At 47.5% G+C, this 25,691-nt stretch overlaps 3 protein-coding genes across 3 annotated transcripts in view; all 3 read left to right on the top strand.

Moving 5' to 3' along the window:
• The first annotated feature begins 39 nt into the window (after positions 1-39).
• Hoxa5 (homeobox A5) lies at positions 40-4,653 on the top strand. Its single transcript, XM_090332803.1, has 2 exons — positions 40-2,593; positions 3,632-4,653. Exons 1-2 carry the CDS (start codon positions 1,699-1,701, stop codon positions 3,880-3,882), a joined length of 1,146 nt encoding a protein of 381 aa, XP_090188929.1. The 5' UTR covers positions 40-1,698; the 3' UTR covers positions 3,883-4,653.
• Positions 4,654-5,513: 860 nt separating this feature from the next.
• Positions 5,514-25,691, top strand: part of Hoxa3 (homeobox A3) — a 32,858-nt gene continuing 12,680 nt past the window's right edge. The window contains exons 1-3 of the mRNA XM_090332799.1: positions 5,514-5,602; positions 18,551-18,734; positions 22,794-22,883. The gene's annotated coding sequence lies outside the window, so the exon portion shown is untranslated. The remainder of the gene's footprint in view (positions 5,603-18,550; positions 18,735-22,793; positions 22,884-25,691) is intronic.
• On the top strand, positions 14,820-17,073 carry Hoxa4 (homeobox A4). The gene is made up of 2 exons (XM_090332306.1): positions 14,820-15,484; positions 16,037-17,073. The coding sequence occupies exons 1-2, from the start codon at positions 14,857-14,859 to the stop codon at positions 16,381-16,383; spliced, it is 975 nt and encodes a 324-aa protein (XP_090188432.1). The 5' UTR covers positions 14,820-14,856; the 3' UTR covers positions 16,384-17,073.

Here is a 25,691-nt window from a genome sequence, read left to right as displayed (position 1 = left end):
GGCACCAGGCCAGCACTGCAACCTTTGCCCCCCCCCCACGTTGCCCTTGCCTACTCCCCAACTTTTCTCCCTGCCTACTTCCATCGGGGCTTCCGCAGTTTCAAAGGAGCCCGGAGCTTTGCCACGGCCTGAGCATTTAATTACTACAACAAACAAACAAACAAACAAGCAAAATCTACACACACCCAATCTCGGCGGTGGAGCAGACGCACTGTACACACACAGGGCTCCCCCCAAAGCTGCACACGGCAGCTAACAATCCCAGGGTGCGCCCTGAATTCGTCCTGGTTCCCGTGTTTAGTGCCTCAGTACTCCCCGCAGCTCGGAATTGCTGGGAAAGAACCCCGGGCCGTGTCCCCTCTGGTATCGGGGCCTCCTCTGGTATCGGGGCGTCTCCACCACTCACTCCCTAGCCACTAAACTCGGAAGGGCAGCACCGAATCATTTCTGGCTACCAGAAAGAGAGGGCCTAAGGGCCTGGGGCCCAACTCGGTCATGCCTTCTCAGGCCAACCTCTGAACAAGAAGAAGCTCGGGGAACAAAGGGGGGCCCGACATAGCCAAGCCTCAGCCGCGCGTAACCGTCCGTGGAAAAGCAGCAGCCTCGGCCGAGGCAAGGCAATCTGGGCACGGGTGGAATATTCCAGCCCCGGAGCGGCTGGGTTCCTGCAGGCTTCCAGCTCCCCTTCCCTCTCCCGGCCTCCGACAGCGCCAGCGCCTCCACCAAACAGCTTTCTGGACCCACCGAGGGGGCCCAGGGCCGGCCATGGGAGCCGCAAGCATCCTGACTTCCGAACCTGCCAGGGGCGCCTGCGATGCCGGGCCTCTAGTGGGGAGACTCCCACGTCCTCTCAGCTATATTCGTGATTTCCTCTTGTCCTTCCGAGCCCAGAAAAACAACTACGGAGATACTAGGCACTGCCACGCAATGATTCCATTCTCTCCCCCGGTTTACTCCTGGAGGGCTAAGCAGGACCCCGATAACCCAGCCTCCGGATCCCCAACCCCCAAGCAGTCTGGTTGGCTGCGGGGAGCCTGGGCCCATTCGCCGGGTTCACCCCGAACCTCCCGACTTGGGGCCCGGCTGGCTGGAGGAAAGCTACGCGTTGGTGAAGATTCTCCAGGCTGGATACATAAGCAAATGGAATAGCAGACTAATGACACCCAAACCATCTTTACACGCAAGAAAAATCGGCCACGGTTCTGAGAGTGTGTGAGATTTTTGACCTTGTCTTGGAGGAACACGACACAAAAGCTATCTTTAACAGACGCCTGTCGTTGAAGAGCGGCAGGGGCACTGTCCCTCATGCGCTCGCGAAAACAGAGCCTTAATTGTGGCCGCTGTTGTGGGCAGGATTTATTTCTCCATTTGGCTAAATGGCCTCCTCCCCTCTCCGAAGGGAGAGCGATATCTGTATTTTCAAAACTCGGAGCTGCAGGCAGTGCGGGCAGAAGCGACCCCACCTCGACACAAAAATAAGAGGGGCTGCAAAGCGGAGAAATAAAGTTGTAAATAAATTCCAAGTCTCCACATTCCCCCGAATCCTCTGCATCCTCGCCGGGCGCGCGATCGGCAGCTGACGGCCTCACAATTGGTACATCCTAATGGAACTGCGAGGGAAATGCAATAATTTTGCCATAATGGGCTGTAACCTCAATTCGACCCCGGCCCTTGCAGCCCGGGGTCGGAAGCGGAGCGATGCACCCTGCCTCCAGCGGGTGGCGCTCGAGTCCGACTGAACGGCGGCGGCGGGTGGCGGGCACGCGCCCGGGGCGCGCGCGCCACCCCTCTCGCCTCCACCCAACTCCCCTATTAGTGCACGAGTTTACCTCTAGAGGTCATCAGGCAGGATTTACGACTGGACAACAAAAGCACGTGATTCGAAGTCGTACCCCATATTTGGGTGCCTACGTAGGAGGGAACCAAGTACATGTCCCAGTCATTTCCATAATTCATCATAAATTGTGCAAGGGTGCTATAGACGCACAAACGACCGCGAGCCACAAATCAAGCACACATATCAAAAAACAAATGAGCTCTTATTTTGTAAACTCATTTTGCGGTCGCTATCCAAATGGCCCGGACTACCAGTTGCATAATTATGGAGATCATAGTTCCGTGAGCGAGCAATTCAGGGACTCGGCGAGCATGCACTCCGGCAGGTACGGCTACGGCTACAATGGCATGGATCTCAGCGTCGGCCGCTCGGGCTCTGGCCACTTTGGCTCCGGGGAGCGCGCCCGCAGCTACGCGGCCGGCGCCAGCGCGGCGCCCGCCGAGCCCAGGTACAGCCAGCCGGCCACGTCCACGCACTCGCCTCCGCCCGACCCGCTGCCCTGCTCTGCCGTGGCCCCTTCGCCAGGCAGCGACAGCCATCACGGCGGGAAAAACTCCCTGGGCAACTCCAGCGGCGCCTCGGCCAACGCCAGCAGCACCCACATCAGCAGCAGAGAGGGGGTTGGCACGGCGTCCGGAGCCGAGGACGACGCCCCCGCCAGCAGCGAGCAGGCGAGCGCGCAGAGCGAGCCGAGCCCGGCGCCGCCCGCCCAGCCCCAGATCTACCCCTGGATGCGCAAGCTGCACATAAGTCATGGTAAAGCCAGCCTTTTTCTAAATCCACGCGTGCTCGGGGGCGCGGCTCTCGGTCCCTCTCTGTCCTCTGCGGCAGCCCTGTCTCCCCGGGTCCCTCCCAGTCTCGCCTCTCCCAGCCCTGCGCAGTCTTTTCCCTGGCCTTTTCTCCTTGCCCTGCCTTTCCTCCTTCCCTTCCCTCCTCTCCGCGGCACCCAGCGCGGCTTGCAAACAGTCGTGGGGGAACGGGCCGCTGGGGTCGGGCAAGGTGAGTCGTGCTAACGGTTGGGGAAGGGGGTGGGAGAAAGGAAAGAACCCATCTCGAACCCCAGAGCCTCGGGATGCGCTCCCCGGGTCAGGCCAGCCAAGCAGGGCGCAGAGAGGTAGAGGATGGCAGTAAGGGGCCGTGAATCGGGCTTGTCAGGGTGGATAATTTATGAGGAGAGCAGCGCTGGGGAAACAGCGTTACTAATTAGAGCCCCCGAAAAAAGGGGGCTTGGGGGAAATAATCGGGGAGAGAGCCGGCGGGATTCTGAAGTTTGGGGACAGGGGGCACAGACGGAGAAAGAAAGACTAGAGACGGAGAAGAGAAAAAGAAAGCAGGCGCCCCAAGCTTAAGGCTGGAACCAGAGCTTGGCTGTGGGGCTGGAACTTTAAGGAGAGTTACCCAGAGGCCAGTGGAGCACTTAGAAAAGGGGCGTGCTTCGGTGGGCTTCCTAGCCGGTTGGCAGCCTGAGAGGGTTGTGCCCCCTGCTCGGGGCCACCGGGGCAGAGCCAAGGTGGGGGGGTCCCAGAGAAAAGCCAGGGGAAGCTAGGCAAGTCCTCGGGGGACCTGGTTCCAACCTCAGCAGGGCCGATTGTTTCCAGAGACCAAATCGTATTGTTTTCTCTCTAGAAAGGAAGAGGGAAGGAAATTCGGGAGGGGTGGGTGGCTGAGAGGGAGGACTTGTTGAGTGTGTCCTCTGGGTTGCTGCTCAGGACCTTGGCACGTCCAGCTGGTGAACTTTGGGGAGCCCAGGAGGCTGAGGAGTTGGTGGCTAAACCGATGACTTTTCTGTTGCAGACAACATAGGCGGCCCAGAAGGCAAAAGGGCCCGGACGGCCTACACCCGCTACCAGACCCTAGAGCTGGAGAAGGAGTTCCACTTCAACCGCTACCTGACCCGCCGAAGAAGGATTGAAATCGCACATGCTCTTTGCCTCTCCGAGAGACAAATTAAAATCTGGTTCCAAAACCGGAGAATGAAGTGGAAAAAGGATAATAAGCTGAAAAGCATGAGCATGGCGGCGGCAGGAGGGGCCTTCCGCCCTTGAGTATTTGAGCGTTTAAAGTACTGAGCAGTCTAAGCGGATCCCGCACTAGTGTCAGTACTAAGGTGACTTTCTGAAACTCCCTTGTGTTCCTTCTGTGAAGAATCCCTGTTCTCTCGTTGCCCTAATTCATCTTTTAATCATGAGCCTGTTTATTGCCATTATAGCGCCTGTATAAGTAGATCTGCTTTCTGTTCATCTCTTTGTCCTGAATGGCTTTGTCTTGAAAAAAAAATAGATGTTTTAACTTATTTATATGAAGCAAGCTGTGTTACTTGAAGTAACTATAACAAGAAAAGAAAAGAGAAAAAAAAACACAAAAAGTCCCCCCCAACCCTGTTTAGTGCCAATGTTGTGTGTTGCACTCAAGTTGTTTAACTGTGCATGTGCGTGGAAGTGTCCCTGTCTCAATAGCTCCAAGCTGTTAAAGATATTTTTATTCAAACTACCTATATTCCTTGTGTAATTAATGCTGTTGTAGAGGTGACTTGATGAGACACAACTTAACCTGTTCGACGTGTAGTGACTAGTGACTCTGTGACAGAAACTGTGACTCCAAGCGATGTGTCCCTTCGTGCCTTTGTAGGACCCTTTGCACGAACTCTGGAAGTGGCTCTTATAAGCGCAGCTTCAGTGATGTATGTTTATGTGAACAAAGTTACAAATATTGTCCAAGTCTGGCTGTTTAAGCAAACTGTGATCAGCTTTTTTTTTGTTATTTGTTTTTAAGGAAAAATACTGGAAACAAACAAAAAAATAAACTTTCTATTGTAAGTTCTCTTGGTCTGGTTTGTGCCAAATAGCAAAGCGGCTCTTTCTGGTTCTCTGTCTGTCTGTAAGGTTCTGGAGGCTGGTGAGTCTCAGGCCACCTGAGCAGCCTGCCTGTGCTTGGAGGCCTCAGATCCTGACGTTCTGTCTCCCTAACTCTGACCCATCTGAAACTTCAGAGCAGAGGGTGGAAAAAGCTGTGGGCTGTTTCAAAGCCTTGAGTCCACCCTGCCCTGAGGAGACCAAGTTAACTTGCTGGTTACAAAAAGTGAGAGAAAGAGAAAAGAAAGGAGAAAAGGGCATGGGTTTTGTTAGCAGCCCTCAGGGCCCCACACAGACCCTGCCTTTTTCCTAAGGGCTGCCCTAGGCCTGGCCAGGCAGTAGACCCCAAACCCTCTCTGCCCCAACCCACTCCAGTGCCCCTTCCCGACTCCTCACCCTAAGCCCAGTTGGCTTCTTTTGCAACAATTAATTTGCTACAAATGGAAGGTACTTACCCCATCCTAGCTCGATTGGAAAACTCCTCAGACCTGCTAAAGCGCAACTAGAGATTTGCACATTTACCGACTGCTTACATTGATGCCGGCTTTCCTTTTAAAAGTTATAAAACAGTAAACTTTATAAGCCCCAGTTCCGGCTATATGACATTTGGGTGCCAAATGAATAGGGTTTTGTCTATGAATTAGATCGTAAAATCATCCATAGCACAGACAGATCGGCTCACTGGCTATAAAATGTCACGTGGGGCCATTAAAGTAAGTTTTATGGTTTTGGGGAGTTGACATCCAACATTATATACCACATAACATATAATCTCACTGACGCTGGACTCCATTTGACTCTTTTGCAGGCTATGTGTGCCGCCTGGTCATTCAAATTGTCAATTTTAGGTTCAGAAGTGACCAAACCACAAGTTTCTCAAAACTCTCTGAAAAATGGTCCCCTTCAAGTTAAGGTAAGCTGGCCTTCTGAGCGCTTTCAAGTTTATTTGTACTCTGGAAACTTTCTTGCTTGCTCTGTCTTGCTCTTTCTTATCTATCGGTTTCGATAACTCCGGGGTTGCCTCTGAACAGAAAAAGGGAAAGCCAAGTTTTTGGCTGTGCCCAGATTTAGCTGCACCAGGGCCAGCTTTGCGAAGGCAGATCTGCGCCCAGCGCCTGGGCCGTGCGCCTCGACCCCAGGCCTAACTTTAATTGCTACACAACCGCGCGAATGTTAATGACTTCCGCTGCTCCCGCCGGCATGCAAAAAGATGATTTTGCGTGCGTGTGTGTGTGTGTGTGTGTGTGTGTGTGTGTGTGTTGGGTTCGTGTTCGAATGGTCCTGTGTGGGGGACATTTTGTAGTCCTTCGCCCCAATTAAGGGCCTGACTAGGTCCCAGCTCTTTGGGGGTCTTGGAGCCCTGTGAGTGGGGGCTGGGAAACTGTGGGGCGCCTGGTACTCGGACGCCAAAGACTAAGCTGCGTTCTGGAGTTTGAAAGAAAGGCCAGGCAGGCCGAGGCGGACTCTAGGGGGATTCCTTCTGGGGCTGTGGCAATATGTCTTCTCCGGCCAGGGTCATTTGGCAGGACTGTATTGAGGCAGGGGCCTTTGAGGATGGTTTCCAAGGATGGCGAAGGCCGGTGAGGCGCAGGCTGCACTTCCAGGCTGGGCCCCTGGATTGGGAGAAGCCCAGCCTGTTGGCACCCACGTAGAAGCTGGGGGTCTCTGGTCCCTATCTTTGAGGAATGAACTCAGTACTTCTCTCCCTCTCACCCAGGACCAGGCCCTGAACCTTGTTTGCCTGCATACCCATTTTATTTCACTGGGACCCTTCTCACCAGCATGTTAGTCTAAAGCAATAAACTTTATGGCCGGATTTAACTTCAGTCTTTGAATCCTCAAGCTAATTGAAAGGGATTGAAGCACTTTCTTTTCTTCCGCCGGGCCTTTCTTGTGCCTCTCTTCTTTCCTTTTCCTTTTCCTTTGTAGAATCAAAACATCTATTGCAAGGGACCCTCAAAAGGCAACTTAGGTGTCCCCTTAGATAACAGTAAAGATTAGAGAATTTTACTCCCCCCAACAGACAGAAAAATTCTCTCTTCCAAACTGTGCCCTAAAGTTTGGAGGGGAAATCGAGGTGTCTTCAATGCCCAACTTAAAAGTCCCTACAGTTATTAGGTTGTTTTTCCTGACACATCATGAAGGGTTGTTTAGGAAAGAAATGGGTAGTTTGTCAGTGGGAGATTTCCGCCTCTCTTTTGTTACTTGTTCTTTCTGTTTGATCCCAGGAAATTTACATAATCTATGATTTAAAAAATGAGTCTCCAAAATTGCACCATGGGTAAAGTAAGGTGAAATAAATTTTTTCTGCATACAATTCCATGTTGGCCCCAGCCACCTTTCTATCTAGTCCTAGCCCCCTAACATCTTCCTATCTAGCCCTAGTCCCCTAATATTTTTCACTGGCAAACTAAGTCCAGTAACTGGCATATTATGGCCTGTCCTGGGTTCTTTTATTTCTGGGTGAGTACCCATAAGAGACATAGATGGTTTTCCCCAAACCCATCTGAGGAGTTTAGCCAAATTCTCCCACTGCATAGAAAAAGGAAACAAAAACATAGAGTCTGTTTCACTCTTGGGAGCTGGAGAGTTTTTCAGAAAGTGCTAATTTGTACTTAATTGACACTTTTGAAGTGCTTAAGGTGAAAAAATATAGATTTGAAATTTTAACAAATCTTATTGAGTTGAGATCATCTACACCTATGCAAGTCCAACAGATGTCCCTAAAGCCAAGGTTCTAAAAACAAAAGGAAAAAGAAAAACCTCATAAGGATGTTTTTAGAAGCTCAAACGTCTTTTCTAAGTATTGCCTTTCAAGAATAGTAGGAAGCGGAAGAAAAGAAGTTATTTTGTATGGAATGAAACCTGTCATTTTATCAGGTATCTTGGGGAGATATGTCCATATTTTAGTACCAGAATGAAAACTCTACACTACTAGGCATGGGCTCTCATTATTTTATGCATCTGTGAAAATCCTGGCTTCTTTGTTTTGATGCTCTGACTTTGGCTTTTTTTCTGGAAAGTATTTATAATTTTACTTTAGTTACTCATTTGGTGAGTTCTTGTTGAGTGAAATTAGAGGCAAGGAAAAGAGAGTCAGAGATGCTGGCAGGTTCATCTAAGCACCTTGTATAGAGAAAAATATTCATACCACCCCAGTGACCACACCCTGACATGGTAGAGAATGATGAGGAGACTATGTCTAGCATCATACAATAACAGTCTTTCTTATGAATTACACATATATTATATAAAGGCATTGTATTGGTATCTTGCTTGGTTCTATTTTAATGTTCACAACATTTTAAGTCAAATGTAAAGGAGCAGGTCAATCTACATGCAATTAAATTACTTTTAAGAAATAGTTTCAGTCAGACTATATGCTCTCTAGTGTAAAGGGTTTCTTTCCTCCTTATTTTCATAGAAAGCAAACTAAAGAAGGTGGCTAGTTCTCTGCTTATTGTGTAGATAAGTTATTTTTTTCTTGGGCATCCTTTTGGATTGTTTTGTTTTGCAGAGGAACTTATTTGGGGGAGGGGGAATTCTACCACTAAGGGCTCTGTGGAGACACCCAGTCTCAGCCTGTGGCAGATGTGTGTGTGTGTGTGTGTGTGTGTGTGTGTGCTCTTTATTTTATAAAGATGGTGGTAGAAATGTTCCAGGGCCGATTTGTTTCTACAAGACAAAGAGACAATATTTCCTGAACTATAAATATGATAAGAAGCTTGTGGTTGCATTTATTTAGGAGTTTGTTAGAGTTTCCAGGGTCTAATTTTACAACATTATGCCCAAATTCCTTCTATCCTGTGCTTTCCCATTTTCTCCTGCTTCATTGCTGACAGTTCTGGGAAAGCAAGACAAAATCTTCTACCAGAAATGGTAGAATTTCAACAACTGTTGAGATTCAGAGTAGTATCTCTAAACAATCACATCCTAAAAGATGATCTACTAAAGAAGAAATTGACCCTTTTGACTTGAAAGATGCCCTTAGCATCTCCCCTACCTTTACTGGGAGTTTGTCTATGGCAGGCCCAAGTATGGAGGGAGTGGAGCATGTAAACTCCATTCCTGTGGCTTCTAAAGAGAAATTTCCTCCTAGATAGTGATAAACTATAAACGGGGTTCTCTGGCAAAGCTAACAGGGCTAGCTTGGGCATCTCGCCAGTCCCACCCACTATTTTTAAGCCCCAGAACTAAAAGGATGACCCAGATTTTTTTTTTGGTGTCCCCCCCTACACACACACACACACACACACACACACACACACACACACACACACACACTCACACACAAAGAAAGAAAGGTTGCTCCTACAGATCCCTTTCCCACAAACTGGTCTTTTCAATAATAATATTTGTTATGAAGGTGATTGGGTAATTATTGCGATTTTGTGAAGCAGCCCTTGCTGGAGGTGAAGTCTGTCGTCGCCTAATAAATGACGCCCACGCAGTTCACTGCCGGGTTAAGTAAATGCAGAGACGATAAATCTGCACACCCTAGGAATCGCCAGCAGAGCACGCTTTAGTACAAGTTCACAGTCAACTCGCCTGCCTGGGCCAGTTCTCCCAACAATTAGGACTGTGTCTTTATATTTAAATAAAGAAAAAAAAATCCGCAGCTCCATTGTTGGTTCTCTCCCACGTCCCCCAACCTTTTTCTCACTTTTTGCAAGATTTCCCAGTGAAATTTTCAGCTCCAAATTTTGTTCATTAGTGGTGTCATGACTGATTTCAAGTTAACCTAATTCCTTACCTAAATGCTGACAAAAAGAAGACAGGCAGTGCAATCATAAACACACAAAAAATATCCAGTCCACCCTTTAATTCCAAAAGACAGTGGCAGAAGCTGGGTATCCTGAGATCCAGGGGGCCTCTTCCCCCTGAAAGGAAAGGCTGAGCTTTGTGTATCTTTGTGGTTAGTGCGTTACAACTGCAGGTCAAAAAGTTGAGGGTCAAAAGTTTACATTGTGCAGCACTCTTAGTCATCTGCCCAGACAGAGTTTGATGTCAATGTTAGAGCTGCGATCTTGACTATCAGCACAAAAGATAAAATGGCTCAAAGTGACGCGTGTATCACGGTATGGACTCCAGGTGAACCCTAGTGGTTGAATGACCTCAATTACGGAGGAAAGGATAGAAAATTCCTCTTTTCGAGAGTAATACATGCTGTATTTCATGTTGAAGTATCACTCCCATTCTGAAGGAATAGCAGCAGGTAAATAAGCATAGATTATAGACAACACTTCTGGAAGAACCAGAAGTGGTTTGTGGATTTGTCACAAAGTATAAACACCCAAAACTCATCAGTGATCTTTAAGAAATCATGCAGCAAGTTCCCAATGTCCCATTATAGCTTCAAAGGCAAGAGAATATAACAGAAAATCTCTTTTACTTGAAAGGGTGGTTTTGATGAGCCAAAGTATTGGATGTTTTGCCCCTAATACATATAATGGACCCTAAAAGTGTGTGAGAATAAGGGTAAACACAAGCACAACCATGCAGTTTTCAAACATAGAAAACATTTCCCCCTTGCAGAAGAGAGAGGGGTCATCACTTCAGGTTATTGGTACTAGGAAAACATTTGTGTTGTTGGCAATTTTTCATATTTATTGTTAAAATACAAAGTGAGTATAAGAAATGTTGCAGTGTGCAAGTGAATGTTGCAATGTGCAAGAGAATGCAGGAAGATGGAACCCACAAATGTTAGTGCAGTTTTAAAGACTACCATGGCAGCTTCTGTTGTCCAGAAAATACATTGTGTGTGTGTGTGTGTGTGTGTGTGTGTGTGTGTGTGTGTGTGTGTGTGTGTAATGGAAGGAGGGAGCTAAGGTGACAGGAAAACAAGCTATAAGTGAAGGGTGGGAGAGTAGAAAAGGAACAGTGTATTAAGGAAGTAGACTGGAACCGTGCCTCATGTGTGAGATGAAACCAGAGCTAACCATTTTATTTTTCTACTTCTATATTAGCTTCAAATGTTGATTCCACAAGAGTCTATTTTCTAGGAGACATATGCTTTATGCATTGACTTTCAAGTGATCAATGCAGGAAAACAAAAAAAGGAGAGTGCTAAAGTATTTTTCCTCAATTTCGGAGATAGTTCAGTTAGTCGGAATGCAGCCTCTTGCAGGGATATTCAATATCATCTCAATATATCAGATTGGTTAGATTTAACAGTGCCAGGTAAAGTGTTCAATGGTAACGTAAATATTTCCCAAACACTACCCTCCTGGAAGTAATCAGGGTGCTTCTACTGTGCAATGTGCAGTTTTACTCTGGCCAAAAGCTTGGAGCCAAATGGGGTTTTGCCAGATGCAATAGAAGAAAGGAAACAACTGTGGTGATTACTGTTATAGCAGTGAACACTTTACCACATCTGGGCTGGTTAGCGGAAGAAAAGGAAGCCCCTGTCTTACTCACAGAGACAAACATATGCCTTTCAGAGAACCTTTCCATTGTATTTCTTGTTGTTAAAACTATGTGACGTACCTTAGAAACATTCTAGCTTCAATGCTCACAGATACATTTTAGCTAGGCTTTATTAAAGTGAAAGCAAAAAGGTACCGGTGGAAGTATTATTTCTGCAGGGCGTATTTCATTTTCTTTAGGCCTCTCACATCATCCTGGTTAAACTCACATTTATTCCTAATATGAATTTCCATCATTGTGCCTGGACTGTGTTCATTATTTTAAACTACTACCAGGATTATTACCCTTAAATAAAGGAATTGGTAGAAGTGTTACTTCTCTGTAATCACATGTCTAGGGTAGGTGGGAGGAATGCCTCAACAGCCACAATCAGGCATTTAAAAAATTCTGTAATTTCCCAGTTTGCCTGACTCCCTTCAGATAGAAAACAGTCTGGGGGACTCTTGCTCCAAAGAACAAAGGACAAATACAGTCAATACATTCCATAACGTTTACATTTCCTTTGCTTTTTCCCCTTGGTTTTCCTGAGAAGGAGTGACGTGGGCAAAGCCCCTGGCTCTCTAAAAGGCACTGTATAGACCTTTTAGAAGCGCAAAGTCCAAGGCCGAGGTGAACTTCAGGTCAGCGCGTCTAACAAATATGAAAATGTCGGCTGGTGAAGGGCGCGCCTTGTGATTTAACAAAGACTGTCAATGTGTAAGATTAATAAGAAACAAAATGCACACGGTGTCACTGTTCGGTCACTTTGAAACTAGGGACAGGGTTGCATTCAAGAAGGAAGGCTGTTCCAAATATATTCAAAATGATTCAAATCAAATTCCAACCAAGCTGCAAACACTGCTGCCTTCCAGCCCTCCGTCACCCTCGGACTCTCTTTGCTCTTCTCCATCTGGGATGCGAGGACATGATGAAAAGTTATTTCACTTAATGGGATTTTAAGAAAGCTTTTGTTGGGAATATATGTTATCCCTGCACGTGGAAATGAGCAAATGTGCTTACCAGTTTCCTAAGGAAAGGATAACGCTTTCACCCCAATTGGGACTGGAGCCAGTTGGTGTGTGAAGATTAGCTTCCTCCCTCTGCTTGATTTCAGGGCATCCCATCTTAGGCGAGATACTGCTGGTAAACTTCTGTCTGTTTTTATTGTTATTATTATTGGGTTAATTTCTTCCTAGTTTTCATTTGGTGTCTTAGATCTTATGTAAAAGCAAGAAATGTTTTTATTTTAAAAAATTTTCCCTAACGATTATTTGGTTGTATGGAATTGTGCTATGGCTTGCAAAGGGAGATTGTGGAAGGTTCAGAAAAGGTACTGGGATTGTTTATTACAGCCATAAATCTTGCAGTAAAATGTCAAAATGTCGGTGTGTGAGATAACACTTGGTGGTCCTGGCTCCATTTGTGTTTATGATAGAACTGCAAAGACAAGTTACAGGCCTTGGGGGATTCTGTGTAAGCCCATCTTCCTAAAGTAATAGAACCACACAGACATGGTTAACCCGTTTAACTTAACCATATACAAAACAGTGCCTGTCTGTCCTTAATACTTAGATACTCCAAGGAAGGTTCTGAGGCTAAACATGAGTTTTGTATTTTAATTGTCTGTAAATAATATTAAACAGACATAGTTAAGACCCTAGGACTCAAAGTTGATGACATGAGGAAGAGGGCAAGATTTTCTTCTCATGTTTTTCTTACCCCTGAAACAGAGAGTCCAGATTTGTAATCTATACTATATGTGTATACATTATATTGCAAAGTACATAATATATGTGTTTTCTTGATGGGGAGAGGTACTGGTTTAGGCAGCTGTAAGAGAGGCTTTTGAAGATGCCTAAAGATTACGGTCAGTGTTGATTTCTGCCCATGGTAAGATTTCATTAACAACAAAACCAAACAAAATTCAAGGTTGCCTCCTGTCAATAGACAGCACTTTTACACACACACACCCAATGTGCAAAACCTCTTGTATCATTTCAGGACATTTTAGTTGGAAAGCTAACATGATTTCGTTTTAACCTCTTTTCCTAGGTTAGTTTAAAGATTAGTGCCATATAATAGGCTTTATATGGCTAAGCATTAAATGACTATCCATCAAATGGATATATTCCAGCATTTAGTAACTCATATGAGTAACTGATATAAATGAAGATAGAATTGGCATTGGTACTCTTTTTGAAGTGTCTCCGGGCTTAGGCTTTAACTTTCCTTGTCTTTGTTCCAGACTCAGTTGTGAGAAAGCTGTTTATGTTGCTCTAAGGCGTACCAGATGAAATATCCTTGCTTTGCATGCCAGCATGAAAGTTGTTTTTAGAATAGTGTCTGTGTTAGTTTGCAGTGCTTTAAGGTAACTGAAAAGGAAAGAGAAAGTACTCAGTATTTACTTCAACAATAGGTGGAATTAATAAGTAGTTTATTTGTTAATAATGCTGTAATTAGTTTACCCATCAAATTTCAATTACCAGATCAGGCAACAGTCCCCTCTCCCTCCTTTCCGGACCTATTGATATCGTTGATGTGCTAATTTTCAATAACTCAGAAATTATAGACTCTTCTGTAAATATAGCTCCAGCTCAGATGCAGCTCAGGAAAAGGGAGCATCCATAAGAGAAATCAAAATTCTTATCTGGGAAAGACCTGTCAGGGGTTGATTCTATCTTTAGTTTGTTTTTGTTTGGTGGTGGTTGTTCTGAAATAGGAACTTACTGATTTTAAAGGTTGGTTTTGTGGAGGCATGCTTCTGTCCACTCCCATCCTCGAACCACCCTCTTTCCCAGTAGCACCTGGCAGGCATACTTAGTTCTCATGTCGTGGATACCTCCATCAAACTAGATGGTATTCGGAAGTGCCAGAGTTTTTCTTTTTCTTTTCTTTTTTTAAGAAACGAAAAATCGAGCAGGTTATGTTTCAAAACAGGCGGTGTGGGGAGGGGAGATTCAAGTGTCCATCCAGTTATACTGGCATGTCCTCACAGTACCACCTTGAGATTACTCTCCGCCGTCCACCCGCCCTTCCTTGGCGGCCGGGTTTCTGTTAGCAGAGACCGTCTGATTTCCGCAGCGCCGGGGACGAGTGAGCGGGGTGTAGGCTAGGAATCGGAGGGTGAGAGCACGGGTCTGTTGGCCTCACTCGTTTTATCCCTGGGTCAGGGTAAAAACCAGGTTGCCCTTTCGCTCCTTCAGGGGGTCCTCGAACCCTGGAGGCCAAGAGGCCCGACTGGGGCTGGAGGTCAGAGCCGAGCCACGGCAGGCCAACTCCCCAGGAACTGGGCCAGAAGAAGGGCGCGCCCGGGACTCCAGAAAACCTACAGCGTGACGGGGGCCCGAATTCCCTGCGAGAATCCACGTGCAGGGGGGAGGGGGCCTGTAGGGCCCAAGGCCCGGCTCACTCCCCGCCGTCAGGGCCCGACAGTGGCATCCATCAACCACCCGCGCGTTTCCTGATCCGGGTCCGCGCGCGCGGAGCGCCCATTGGAGGGACGGCTGCACGTGGGGCGCGGGGCGGAGCGCGCGCGGGGCTGGAGCGGAACGAGCGCGCGCACGGGCGGGGGAGGAGCGGCGCGAACTTTGGTGGCGGCGTCGGCGGGAGGGGGAAGGGTGGACACTTGACAGCGGGGGGAGGGGAAGGGCGCCGGGGAAAGAGGGGGGGGGATGGGAAGCGAGGCGAGAGGGGGAGGGGCCTCGGCAAGCCCAGAAAAACGACAACGCGAGAAAAATTAGTATTTTTGCACTTCACAAATTAATGACCATGAGCTCGTTTTTGATAAACTCCAACTACATCGAGCCCAAGTTCCCTCCCTTCGAGGAGTACGCGCAGCACAGCGGCCCGGGCGGCGGCGACGGCGGCCCAGGCGGGGGCCCCGGCTACCAGCAGCCCCCCGCGCCCGCGACCCAGCACCTGCCGCCGCAGCAGCCCCAGCTCCCTCACGCGGGCGGCGGCCGCGAGCCCCCCACCTCCTACTACCCGGCGCGGGCCGCCCGCGAGCCCGCCTACCCCGCGGCCACCCTCTACCCGGCGCACGGGGCCGCGGACGCCGCCTATCCCTATGGCTACCGCGGAAGCGCCAGCCCCGGGCGGCCGCCGCAGCCCGAGCAACCCCCGGTGCACGCCAAGGGCCCGGCCCACGGCCTGCACGCGAGCCATGTCCTGCAGCCCGGGCGCCAGCCCCCGCCGCCGCCTCCCCCGCAGCCCTGCGCGGTTCCCCCCGCATCCACGCGGCGCTGCGAGGCGGCCCCCGCCACTCCCGGCGTCCCGACAGGGGGCGGCGCCCCCGCGTGCCCGCTGGTCTTGGCGGACAAGAGCCCGCCGGGCCTGAAGGGCAAGGAGCCCGTGGTGTACCCCTGGATGAAGAAGATCCATGTCAGCGCCGGTACGTGGCGCCGCTGGGGAGGCGCGGGAGGGTGATCTGGGGCAAGGCCCGAGTGCCAGGGTCGGGGCGGGGGTCAGGAGGGAGAGGCCTGGGGGAAGGGGGCCTGGGGAGGGGAGCCCCAATCTGGCCCGGGCTGCTGTAGGATGTGGGTGTGTGCGCTTCAGCCAGCAGCCTAATCCCAACGTGAGAACCCTTTTGTGCCCAGGGTCCCTTTATCGGGAGATTTACGAGACGCCAAACTGTTAGGGCAGTAATTATAGCCCCCATAAATTTAATTGCCCTGGCAGAGGCTCCGGGCCATGTGTCTTTGAAGCTTTTCTTCAGCCCCAATGCCCAGCACCATTCTTTATGGCTCTCGGGTGTTTCCCGTTGTCAATAGCCTGTGAAACATTTTCTTAGCCGTTTTATGTATCTTGCGTGAACTTGGTGTCAGGTTATTATATAATGATGATCTCCAATTGCTCTTCCCCACCCTATCCTCTTTCCTCCTCCTTTCCCCCCTCTCCACTCCCTCCTTCTTGGCCTTTTCCTTCGGGGGTTCTGGGCATCCAGTGAACCCCAGTTATAACGGAGGAGAGCCCAAGCGCTCTCGAACCGCCTACACCCGACAGCAGGTCTTGGAGCTGGAGAAGGAATTCCACTTTAACCGCTACCTGACCCGGCGTCGCCGCATCGAGATCGCCCACACGCTCTGCTTGTCTGAGCGCCAGGTCAAGATCTGGTTTCAGAACCGGAGGATGAAGTGGAAGAAGGATCATAAACTGCCCAACACCAAGATGCGGTCCTCCAATCCGGCCTCGGCCTCTGCTGGCCCACACGGGAAAGCACAAGCTCAGAGCCCTCACCCTCATCTCCACCCAGTCCCCGGTGCCTCCACTCCTGTCCCCTCCTCCATATAATCTTTTAGAGACCCAGCTCAGTCTCTACTCTTTACCTGCTCTTCTCCCTTCTTTTCCTCATTCACCTGACCCCATCTGGATCTTAACAGACATCAAACCAAAACTCGACATGGTGAGAAGGATAACCAAAAATAGAAGACATCATCCCCAGTAAGAGTATGTGCTGGTTACCACACAGGCAAGAAAGGTTATCCAGAAGGCTGTTAGGTGGAACAATCTGAGGGCTGAAACAGGCTGTTAGGTGTAAATACCTGAGAAGGACCATTCGCTGTGAAATTCGTTTGAGATGTCTGAAGTGAGCTGGACAGTGCAGCACACTGACTGGGGACATACACTTGTGTACATGTGGCAAGCAGAAGAAAAGAGACCCATCCCCACTCTCCTTACCTCCCCAATTTAACATTAAGACAGCTCATATGAACTGATACTGAACTGAATACATGAGTAGACATTGTGGACCTCACAAGATTATTTAATTCTCAAAATGTGTAGTCCTTAATGGTAGATGTGACATGTTAGTTTCCCTTCCTTGCATTTATTTAAGAAATTGTTATAGAGATATTGTTCTTATTCTGGGCACAATCTTGGGGAGAAGGGAATGCATTTAGACCCATGTGTGGCTGTACAAAGTGTGATATGGCTGTATAAAAGCCATGTGATAAGAATAAACTTCATTAAAAAAAACATTAAACATTGAAGAGACATATTTGTGTGTTTACTAAGCTTTTCATTCAAAAATAACCCCAAAATCTTCTGGATTGAAATGCTTGACCTTGCATGTAAAAAAGAAATGATAGATGGCTTTCAGTTATGTTCACATGGATTCTGACGGCTTTCATAATGTGTGTGTGTGTGTGTGTGTGTGTGTGTGTGTGTGTGTGTGTTCGTGTTCAACTTGAGCTGAACTCTTGTCAAGCTTGACCCGCTATGGAAATGTTCCAAAGAGCAGGAAGGCTCTTGAGCCCTGAGAGGGCTCCTCTTTTTCCTAAACTTGGCTGGGCTTTCAGGTTTCTAGTCTCTGTAAGGCAGAGAAACGTGTCTTTCCCTGCAATGAAAGGTGAAACCATGCAGAGCAGTGGGCCCAGGAGTTTCTGCAGCTGTTCTGCACACTGAACTCTGAACATACTTGGAAAGAAGTGTTCCCTTTGGTATTTGTTGCACCTTCTCACTTAAGTGTGGCCTGTTTCCCTGGAGACTAAAAAAAGTTGTGCAAAGGGTTAAGACTGCTTTTTGTTTTCTTGGCTGATCTTAAGGCACTCTTTACCAAGTACAACTTGCGAATTTTTGTTTGCTTGTTTCTCTTTTATGGGGGGGGGAGAGAGTTTCAAAGTAAAGTAAATTTTCCCTGTCTACCCTCCAAACTATCCTCAGAAGAAATAAAAGGCACAATGAAACCCCAAAACACATCCCAAGGAAATTAGACCTGGAAGAGCTCACTGCTGGAAGAAAGCCAAATTGAACAAGGGTCACTTTCCTCAAATGCTTTGGGATCTGTCTTCTCAGCCTCAGAGATAAAGATTCCCTTTCCAGTCTCGATAATCCTGGTATTTGCATGCTCATTTAAACTGGATGTTCAGGCATGGAGTGCCCTGCAATGAGATCCATAAAAACAAGGCACACCAGTCAGATGCACAAGGGGCAGAATATTAGAACTATCCCTTGGCCTTGAAAAGGTGTAGCTTTTAGTCCATGTAGCGATTGTAACAGAAAGGAAGGGGTTCTCACCTACTTCTGCAATCTCAAAAAAATCTGAGCCCCCTTTTTCTATCAGTGTCAAATGCTTAGCTGATGCTAGAACCCTTTTCACTCCTACTACAATGTGTGTGACACAGGAAGGCTGGTCATTCTCTACCTACAAACAAACCACGTTTGGGAGAGGAATGGTAGGTACCAATCTGTAAAGGGCCCAGAAAATTCAGAGTAGCCAGAGACTTTGCATATACAGGCACATTTTCCCAAGTCAGGAAAAACCTGGCATAAAGGGAATTTTATAAGGTGTGAAAGGGTGCCAGGCATTTCTAGAGGCAATGCAACTGCTGCTTAAACTTATTAACCCTCCCCCTACTACACGCACTTGTAAAACGAAATTAAATCACGCTGAAAATAGCAATTTTCCCAGGAATCATTAATCACCTCATACAATAAATACTTCTTTGTAATTCAACAGCAATTCTGAAAGGCATTCTCTGGGAAAACTCTGTGGAGGAGAGAGGGATCTTCTTGCAAATCATGCAGTCTCAGGCAAAGACTCAGCATCTTGGCTATCTGCTCAAAAATAAAATACCTACACTCTCAGTGGAAACTGAGTGTCAAGCTGCAAAATCTCAAATGGCAGATTACCACACTTTAAGGTAAATTTCTTATATTTCTCCTTTGTGGGAAGGGAAGAATGTGGGACATTCGTTAGCTTCATGCTGGAGATGGTAGAGAGGTAAATAAAGATGATGTCTTTCACTTGTCCATCCAGAAAAGGAAGAGGGTTGAGATCATTCTTTCTTGACATTTCATTTCAAAATGGTATTTTTGTATTAATTATTAAGGTGTTGAAAAAACCCTAAAAATGCTCAAATGATTATGTCGTTTCTTCACAGTGGGAGTTTTCATCTGTTTCAGATTTGGCCTTTAAAGAAGCTTTCTCTAATAGCTTAGAAAGTCTCACTTTGTGCTCCAAAATCTGTGCATTGTCTGCCCTTTGCTAGGGCAACCATAAGAGTTCACTGAAAGGACAAATTTTCTATCTCATTAATTGTTTTTTTTTTTAAGCAAATGCTACTAGCCCCTCAAACCCTTGACCTTTAAAGACAGTATTTTGTGTAAGTGCTATAATTCTACTAAAGTGACCCTTACAATACTCTCCCATTCCCTCCCTTTTCCTCCTCCCTCCCTCCAATACACACTCATCCCAATTTAGTCACAGAGCCAAGCTGTGCATGACTCTGGAGATAAAAGTTTTGTCAACATCTGAAATCAACTTAAATCGGATAGGAGACACTTTAATGGTCACAGTTTGAATTAAGTACTTAACACTCTCCCCCTTGAAGAAAAATGGCACTTTGCAGGCTTTCTTTCCTAGTTTTGCTGAAATCTACGATATACCCGGTGTTTTATTACAGCAGGAATTCAACTGTGACAGACATAGTAGAGTACTTACTACCCAGGATGGGGCTCTGGGGAAGATTACCTAGATATATTAGGATTGGCCCTCTGCACGGTGTCTCTGCCTTATATTCAGCTTTTCCCGAGCACCCCACGCCCTCCACTTCTCATCCTGTTCCCCCCTGGGGTGGGTGTTACCATCTTCTCCTGGGTCCCTCCCACCCTGAGTTCCCTAAACTGTGTTGCTCTTCTCACAGCTACTTTCCTTCTAACAGTTCCAACACAGACACACATCAATAGCCCCTTTGAATGAAAGAAAGGAAAAACAAATGTAGCAAACAAAACCTAGGCATTCATATCAAAATGAGTGGATGCTATGCAGAGAGTCAACCTTCATATTTCTTTGGTCTCTGAATTCCAGGACACAGTCTTGAATGGAAAAACTCAGGCTCACTTTTCACAACTGCTGCTGTCCTGAAACTCCTCTATATTATTACGCAGGGGTTTGAGAATACCCTTTTGCACCCCTACGATTATGAGCTGGAAACAATAGGAAGGGGAAGAAGTGATGTGTGTTCGGTCTCCTTGATAGTATAGTGAAGTGGCTGGAGCTGTCATGAAATCTTTTAGTCTGCAATTTCTGGTTTGGAACTCTAACATTTCTTTTGAAGGCTCCAAACTTATGAAGACCTGCCTGCTCACCCCTCCTCCCTCCCCCCCCCCCCCCCGCCCCGCCATATACCATCAGCTTCATTCTCTCTAGAATCTATTTCTGGAGCTGAAAGATAGATTAACAGATTATTCAAGGAGAAAGAAGTGTGGAGGCCATTTAGGTTCTATTTTCCCAGCCAACAGATAAGAAACTGAGGCACCAAATGATCTTCCCCCAAATGTTCCTTGGGCTAGTGAGCTTGTAGGTTGGGTAGAGCCTTTGATTTCACCCTTTATCTTTGGGGTGAACACATGGGCATCTATTTCCTGCAGAAGACATTCTTCGATAATAGAAATAGACATCTAAGTTTGCACTTGATGTGCTGGGTCACAGGTGAGTGTAGCCTGGAAGATGGGTGGATTTTACCTGTTAACTGTCAAAGCTGCCCCAGGAGATGATGTAACCCAAAAGATTGTAGTCTTGGCATTCAGACAGGTGGGCCCACCTCTGGGCTTCGGAGGTGATAGAAATCAGGGTACTTAAGAGGTGCCTCTCCACTGTCCATAGTGCTGATAGCCCAGAATGACTAATCCTGCTGTTCTGGTCCGCGTGTTTCCAGGGTGGACACTTGCCCCATCAGATCAAGGGTGAATGGGTTCTCTAGGCCTGGGAAACAAAAAATCCAAACAAGGACCCTGGTTGCTGCTGATAACGGTGTAATGCCTGTTCAGGGGAGATATTGAAATGGTGATCTTCGAGGTCACATGACTCATTAAATAATTAATGCAGATCGTCAGGAATGGATGGAGTCGTCAGGGCCTCACTGGGAATGAATGTCTCAGAAGTGAGACTCCAACTTCCTATTTGATTTTTACACACGCACACCATCAGGCTTTTAACTTCTTCCGGAAGGCAGGAAAGAGCTTGTTGACTGGGAGAACCACGCTGGCTGACCCTTGCTGGGTCCTGGGACTTTTCCTGCAGGGTTTCTGGGAGTCCGGGGAGCGCGCACACGCTGCACCGCTGCACCGGGGAAACGTGAGTTCGGGCTCGGGTTTTTGTGGTCACATCCTGGCTTTGGTGATGAAGTGGGAAGGATAATAATGTTCTAATTCACGCTGGGGAAGGCTGCAGAGATACCACAGGACGGGCGCACGGCTTTGTTCAATTTTCCCGGCGTTCATAAATCACACAAGATGGGAGAGCGAGAAAGCCCGGACGCCAAAAAACGCGGAGAGAGAGGCCACAGCCGCAGCGTCAGCGGCCATGGCAGCGAGGGAGAGACCTGGGCACCAACTCGCTGTGACTCATTAGTCTGAAGGATTTATGGGAAACAGCAGCCGTGAATATTAGACTTGGGGATAAGGAAATAGCAGCAATAATAATAACCATAATAATTACAGTACTCCTAAGCTTCCAATGGAATGATGGTGGTAGTGGATGGTAGCAGCGCTGATCTTTCTGGGGCAAAATTTAGTAGCAAAGTGCAAGAAGGCCTCGCCTCACCCTTCTTAGGGTCAGACCAAGAAACTCAAGGCCAAGGGAGCACTCCCCTAGAGGACCTAGAGGGCTAATTTGAATAGGGGCCCTGTGTGTTTCTGAGTCCCAAGAGCTAGATGGATGTAAGGACTGTGGGTCTTGTTATGTTTGCTGCCACTTGTTCAGCATGCTAGGGGGCTCCCAAGCCAGGAGTTAGGGGTCTCAGAAATGTGGTAGGACCTCTCTGAGCTATGGGCAGAGTGTGGGAGCATGGGTTCAAGGTGGCACAGTCACAGCAGAGCCCAGCTAGGGCCCAGGGCATATGGGGGGGGAGATCCTTCAGCAGCATCTCCTGGCCCCCCCAAAGCTGACTGGGGGCACCATGACGATTTCCTGGTTTGAGGGCAGCAATGATTGCAAATATTGTGAGGCATGAAGAATTATATTGTAGAAGAAGTGGGGTGGTGAGCCAGTTTATGGCCTCTGCAGACAGGCAGGGAATAGGAGGCCTAAGTGGTGTTGTCCAGCAGTCTGGTTCTGCCCAGTTTTTCGGCAGCAGTAGTCAGCCAGGTCTGGGGGACCAGACACTGGAGTAGTTCTGCAGGCCCACCAGAAGTAACCTGCTTAAGGATTATTGAATGAATCAAAGGACAAAACCTCCCAAGACTGCTCCGTTCTGTGGACTGAACCCAAGTCTGATTTCGCGCCAGCAGAAATGAACACTATTAGTGAGGTTTCCCGTGATTGAATGCTTCCAGACAAGGCTTCCCTTTGTTAGCAAAAGAAAATAAAGCATGCATTCACATTCCCAAGTTGGGGTGCACGAGGAGCTCTCCCAGTGCAGTCTGCAGCAGGGGCAAAGCCTCCTATCTTCCTACTTTGCCCCTTCCCCAACACCCCCCCCACAAAAAAGAAAAAGCAAAAGGAGAAAGTGGGTGCAGAGATGGAGTATGTATTTTATATTAAAAAAACCCAAATAACCAACTTCAGGCCATTTGTAGACTGGAACATTAAGAGCTATAAGTGTGTCGTGTCACATGGACCAGCGCCCTGGCGACTCCTTCTTGTCTGGGTCACCCCCAGGGGCCACCTTGGAGGCATGCAGGCCCCAATTTCAACTCTGTTCTTCCAGCTCCCTTCCTTTTCGGCCGCCCTTCACCCTTCCCTGTTTATTTGTCTGCAGAGCTCCAGGACACCGGAAAAGGAGATCCCTTCAGCGCCTGGAGTTGGAGAGCTTTGTTGGTTGCTGGTTCCTATTTAAACATCTTTGGAGGTAAGTGCTATGCCAAAACTCTTGGGAGGTGTGGGACATTGCATGGGGGGAGTGGGGAGGCGTTTACTCTCCCAGCTCCAGGCAACCACAGTGAGTTGAAAGAGCTTCTGGTCAATATTTAACTTCCAAAGTGTTTCGGAGCTGATTCTTTTCAGTGGCAAGCCTCCACACAAGGCTTCAAGCAGACAAAGAGTACATCTAACCCCAAAGCCAGTTGTAGACTGGTCGAGCAGTTGCGGGAGCCCAAGATGGAGTATAGGATGCCAGAGTGGGTGTGTTTGTTTCTTCCAACTAGCACCAAACAAACCCAGGCTCTGACTTGTGTAGCAACAGCAAGTAGAGGCCAGGGGCACCGAGAGCCGCTGCTGCGTGGGCCGGTGCTCAGGTCTGTTGAGGTTACTGAGGAGGCTTTGAGTTCAGAAATAGTCCCAACTCTCAGTGGAAAAAACCTGTCTCGCCATTTTGCATTTCTTGATTCTTTTGCCTCTCCTTGGCGTGAGAGAAGTTGCTGTATTTAGGGTGTAGAAGCCCTTCGCAGGCAGCAGGTCCTTTCCAGTCTCTCATGTGAGCCCATTCATGGCTTTTCCTCCAGGAAAAGCTCAAGTCTTCTGTGTCTCAGCATTTTCATTTCCTATTTGGAACAAGGGAAAACTTTAAAATTCTTTTCAAGTTGTGGTTAATTTGTTCCCTTAGTTTGGGATGCAGGGAGGTAATTACTGTGGTTTATTACCTTGTAAAAGATCCATAAATTACATGCCTATTTGGGGGAGGGGCTGCTAGAATTAGCTTTCAGAAGCTGGTATGTAGGAATGAATTTGCTTTGTTCTTTTGGGAATTACTTTAACAAAGTTTTGAGACTTTGTTTTCTATTTCTTAGGCCCAGACTTCACTGATAGATCCGGTTGTTAATTAAGTTAGCATGTTCTTCAGTGGTGTTCTAAAGGCTGCAAGGATATTTCAGATACTATTTCCTCAAACAAAACCTAAGCAGTAATAGTAACAGGGTTACTTTTTCAGCTACTGAATGTTTGTTTATAGAAAATATTGATGAAACATCCAGGAGTTTACAACTCAAGAGTGAATACATTGTTGGCATCTCTGCAAAAAGAACAATTGCAGGTATAAATAGCTGCAGGTCTTTGGAGTCATGCGTATAGCTTGGTATATACATTCACATGTGTGTCCAGAGAATATGGCAGATGTACCCACAGGGAACATCTCATGTCAAATAGTGATCTACTAAACAGAGAGGGTGGGAGGGAGGGAGGGAGGGAGGGAAGAAGGGAGGAAGAGAGAGAGAGAGGGGGGGGCGGGGGGGGGGGAAGAGAGAAATGGACAGAGAGGCTTACCTGATGCGGAGCAGAAAAACTACCAGAACTAACAAAAATGTTAAGTGTAGTTTTGATTAAGAAGTCAGATTACAGTGTTTGAGGATAGATATATCTAATCTGCAAACAACTTTGCAAATATTGGCTAAAGGCCTGTCTTCTTGGTCCCTTGCTCCATCCAAGGTAAATTCCCCTCCTTGGGCTCTGGCTGCCTTACTTACAGCATGGGGTTCCAACCTTGAGAAAGTTAGAAGCTGGTGGGGTAAGTGCAGAGGAACTGATGTCTTTGGTGTCTGTGGTTTTAAAAGTCTCATAGCTTTGCTCAAGGAAAATGGAATTCAGAATGGTGAAAGAAGACTCTCAGCTGCTGGGTCCCTGAGTAGGTTACTCTAAAAGAAGGTAAAAGTTAAATCTTCTTTGGACTTGCTGGGATTTTTTTCCCCTTCCCATCCCATCAAACCACATCAACTCAAGACTTGAATGTTAATTGTTAAACAGCTAGTGGAGCATGCAGTGCCTGGGGCTCCTCAGAGGAGATGAATGCCTCTGGGCCTTGCATATCTCTGAAGCAGTACCAATGGTTTCAACCATCCACTCATGTTCTCAAGAGTTTACTTTTGGTCAAAATTGAACTAGGTGTTCTGAAGAGGGCCCCTTCTTTTCCACTTGATGTTGCTGTAGAAACTCCCTCTCTGGTGAAAAGGGTGTGTGGGAAACTCTTCCAGGCCCTTTTCTAGGGCATCTGGTGAGCTAGATGTGAGTGATAGCGGAATACAAAATGAAAAGATCAGAAAAATGAGAGGATGACTCCTTGGAGGACAAGAGAATGTATTTTGGAGATCAGTCTTTAGTTCTTGCAAGTCCCAACTTGCAAGCATGACACAGGTTAGTTTCCACTTTGGACTCTCACTTACTTCCTAGCATCTTTACTCAAGTCAGAGCTGGGAAAGTTCACGTAGCAGTCTTCTCCCAGGTATACCTCAGACAGACTTATAGGAAGAGTGCTACTGAGGTAGGCCAGGGCTTATTCCCAAAGGATTAAATGCCCCCTTCTATTGCTCTTCTGATTGGGACACACCCCACCCTATGGCCAAGCCTGTCACTTAGAACCTTGCATCCTCTTCATACTCCTACTGTTCCTTTTAGGGAGGAGAGGAGGAGATCCCTTACAGCCTCCTGCAGCTGCCATAAGTGAGTCCTTCAGACAAAGCCAGGTGATGACTTACTCTCAAGAAACAAAAGAGGAGCCTGGAGTCGGGCCTAGTGGTAGAGTGCTTGGCTAGAAAGCCCTGAGTTCAATTTTTCAGTACGGCATACACAGAAAAAGCTAGAAGTGGAGCTCAAGTAACAGAATGCTAGCCTTGAGCAAAAGAAGCTCAGGGTCAGTGCTAAGGCCTTGAGTTCAAGTCCTAGGACTGGAAGAAAAGAAAAGAAAGAAACAAGAGAATCAATCCTGAGAAGTTCATGGCTTTTGGAACAA

This window comes from Megascapheus bottae, chromosome 5 (genome assembly GCF_031878675.1).
Source record: "Megascapheus bottae isolate mThoBot1 chromosome 5, mThoBot2.hap1, whole genome shotgun sequence".
Classification (NCBI taxonomy): domain Eukaryota; kingdom Metazoa; phylum Chordata; class Mammalia; order Rodentia; family Geomyidae; genus Megascapheus; species Megascapheus bottae.
Note: the sequence above shows the minus strand (reverse complement) of the source record. Positions and strands in the feature narration are given on the sequence as shown.

Coding starts and splice junctions, on each gene's coding strand:
- Hoxa5 (XM_090332803.1), top strand. CDS start 1,699: ATGCACCCTGCCTCCAGCGGGTGGCGCTCGAGTCCGACTGAACGGCGG. Junction 2,594..3,631: donor CAAGCTGCACATAAGTCATG/GTAAAGCCAGCC, acceptor TTTCTGTTGCAG/ACAACATAGGCGGCCCAGAA.
- Hoxa4 (XM_090332306.1), top strand. CDS start 14,857: ATGACCATGAGCTCGTTTTTGATAAACTCCAACTACATCGAGCCCAAG. Junction 15,485..16,036: donor GAAGATCCATGTCAGCGCCG/GTACGTGGCGCC, acceptor CTGGGCATCCAG/TGAACCCCAGTTATAACGGA.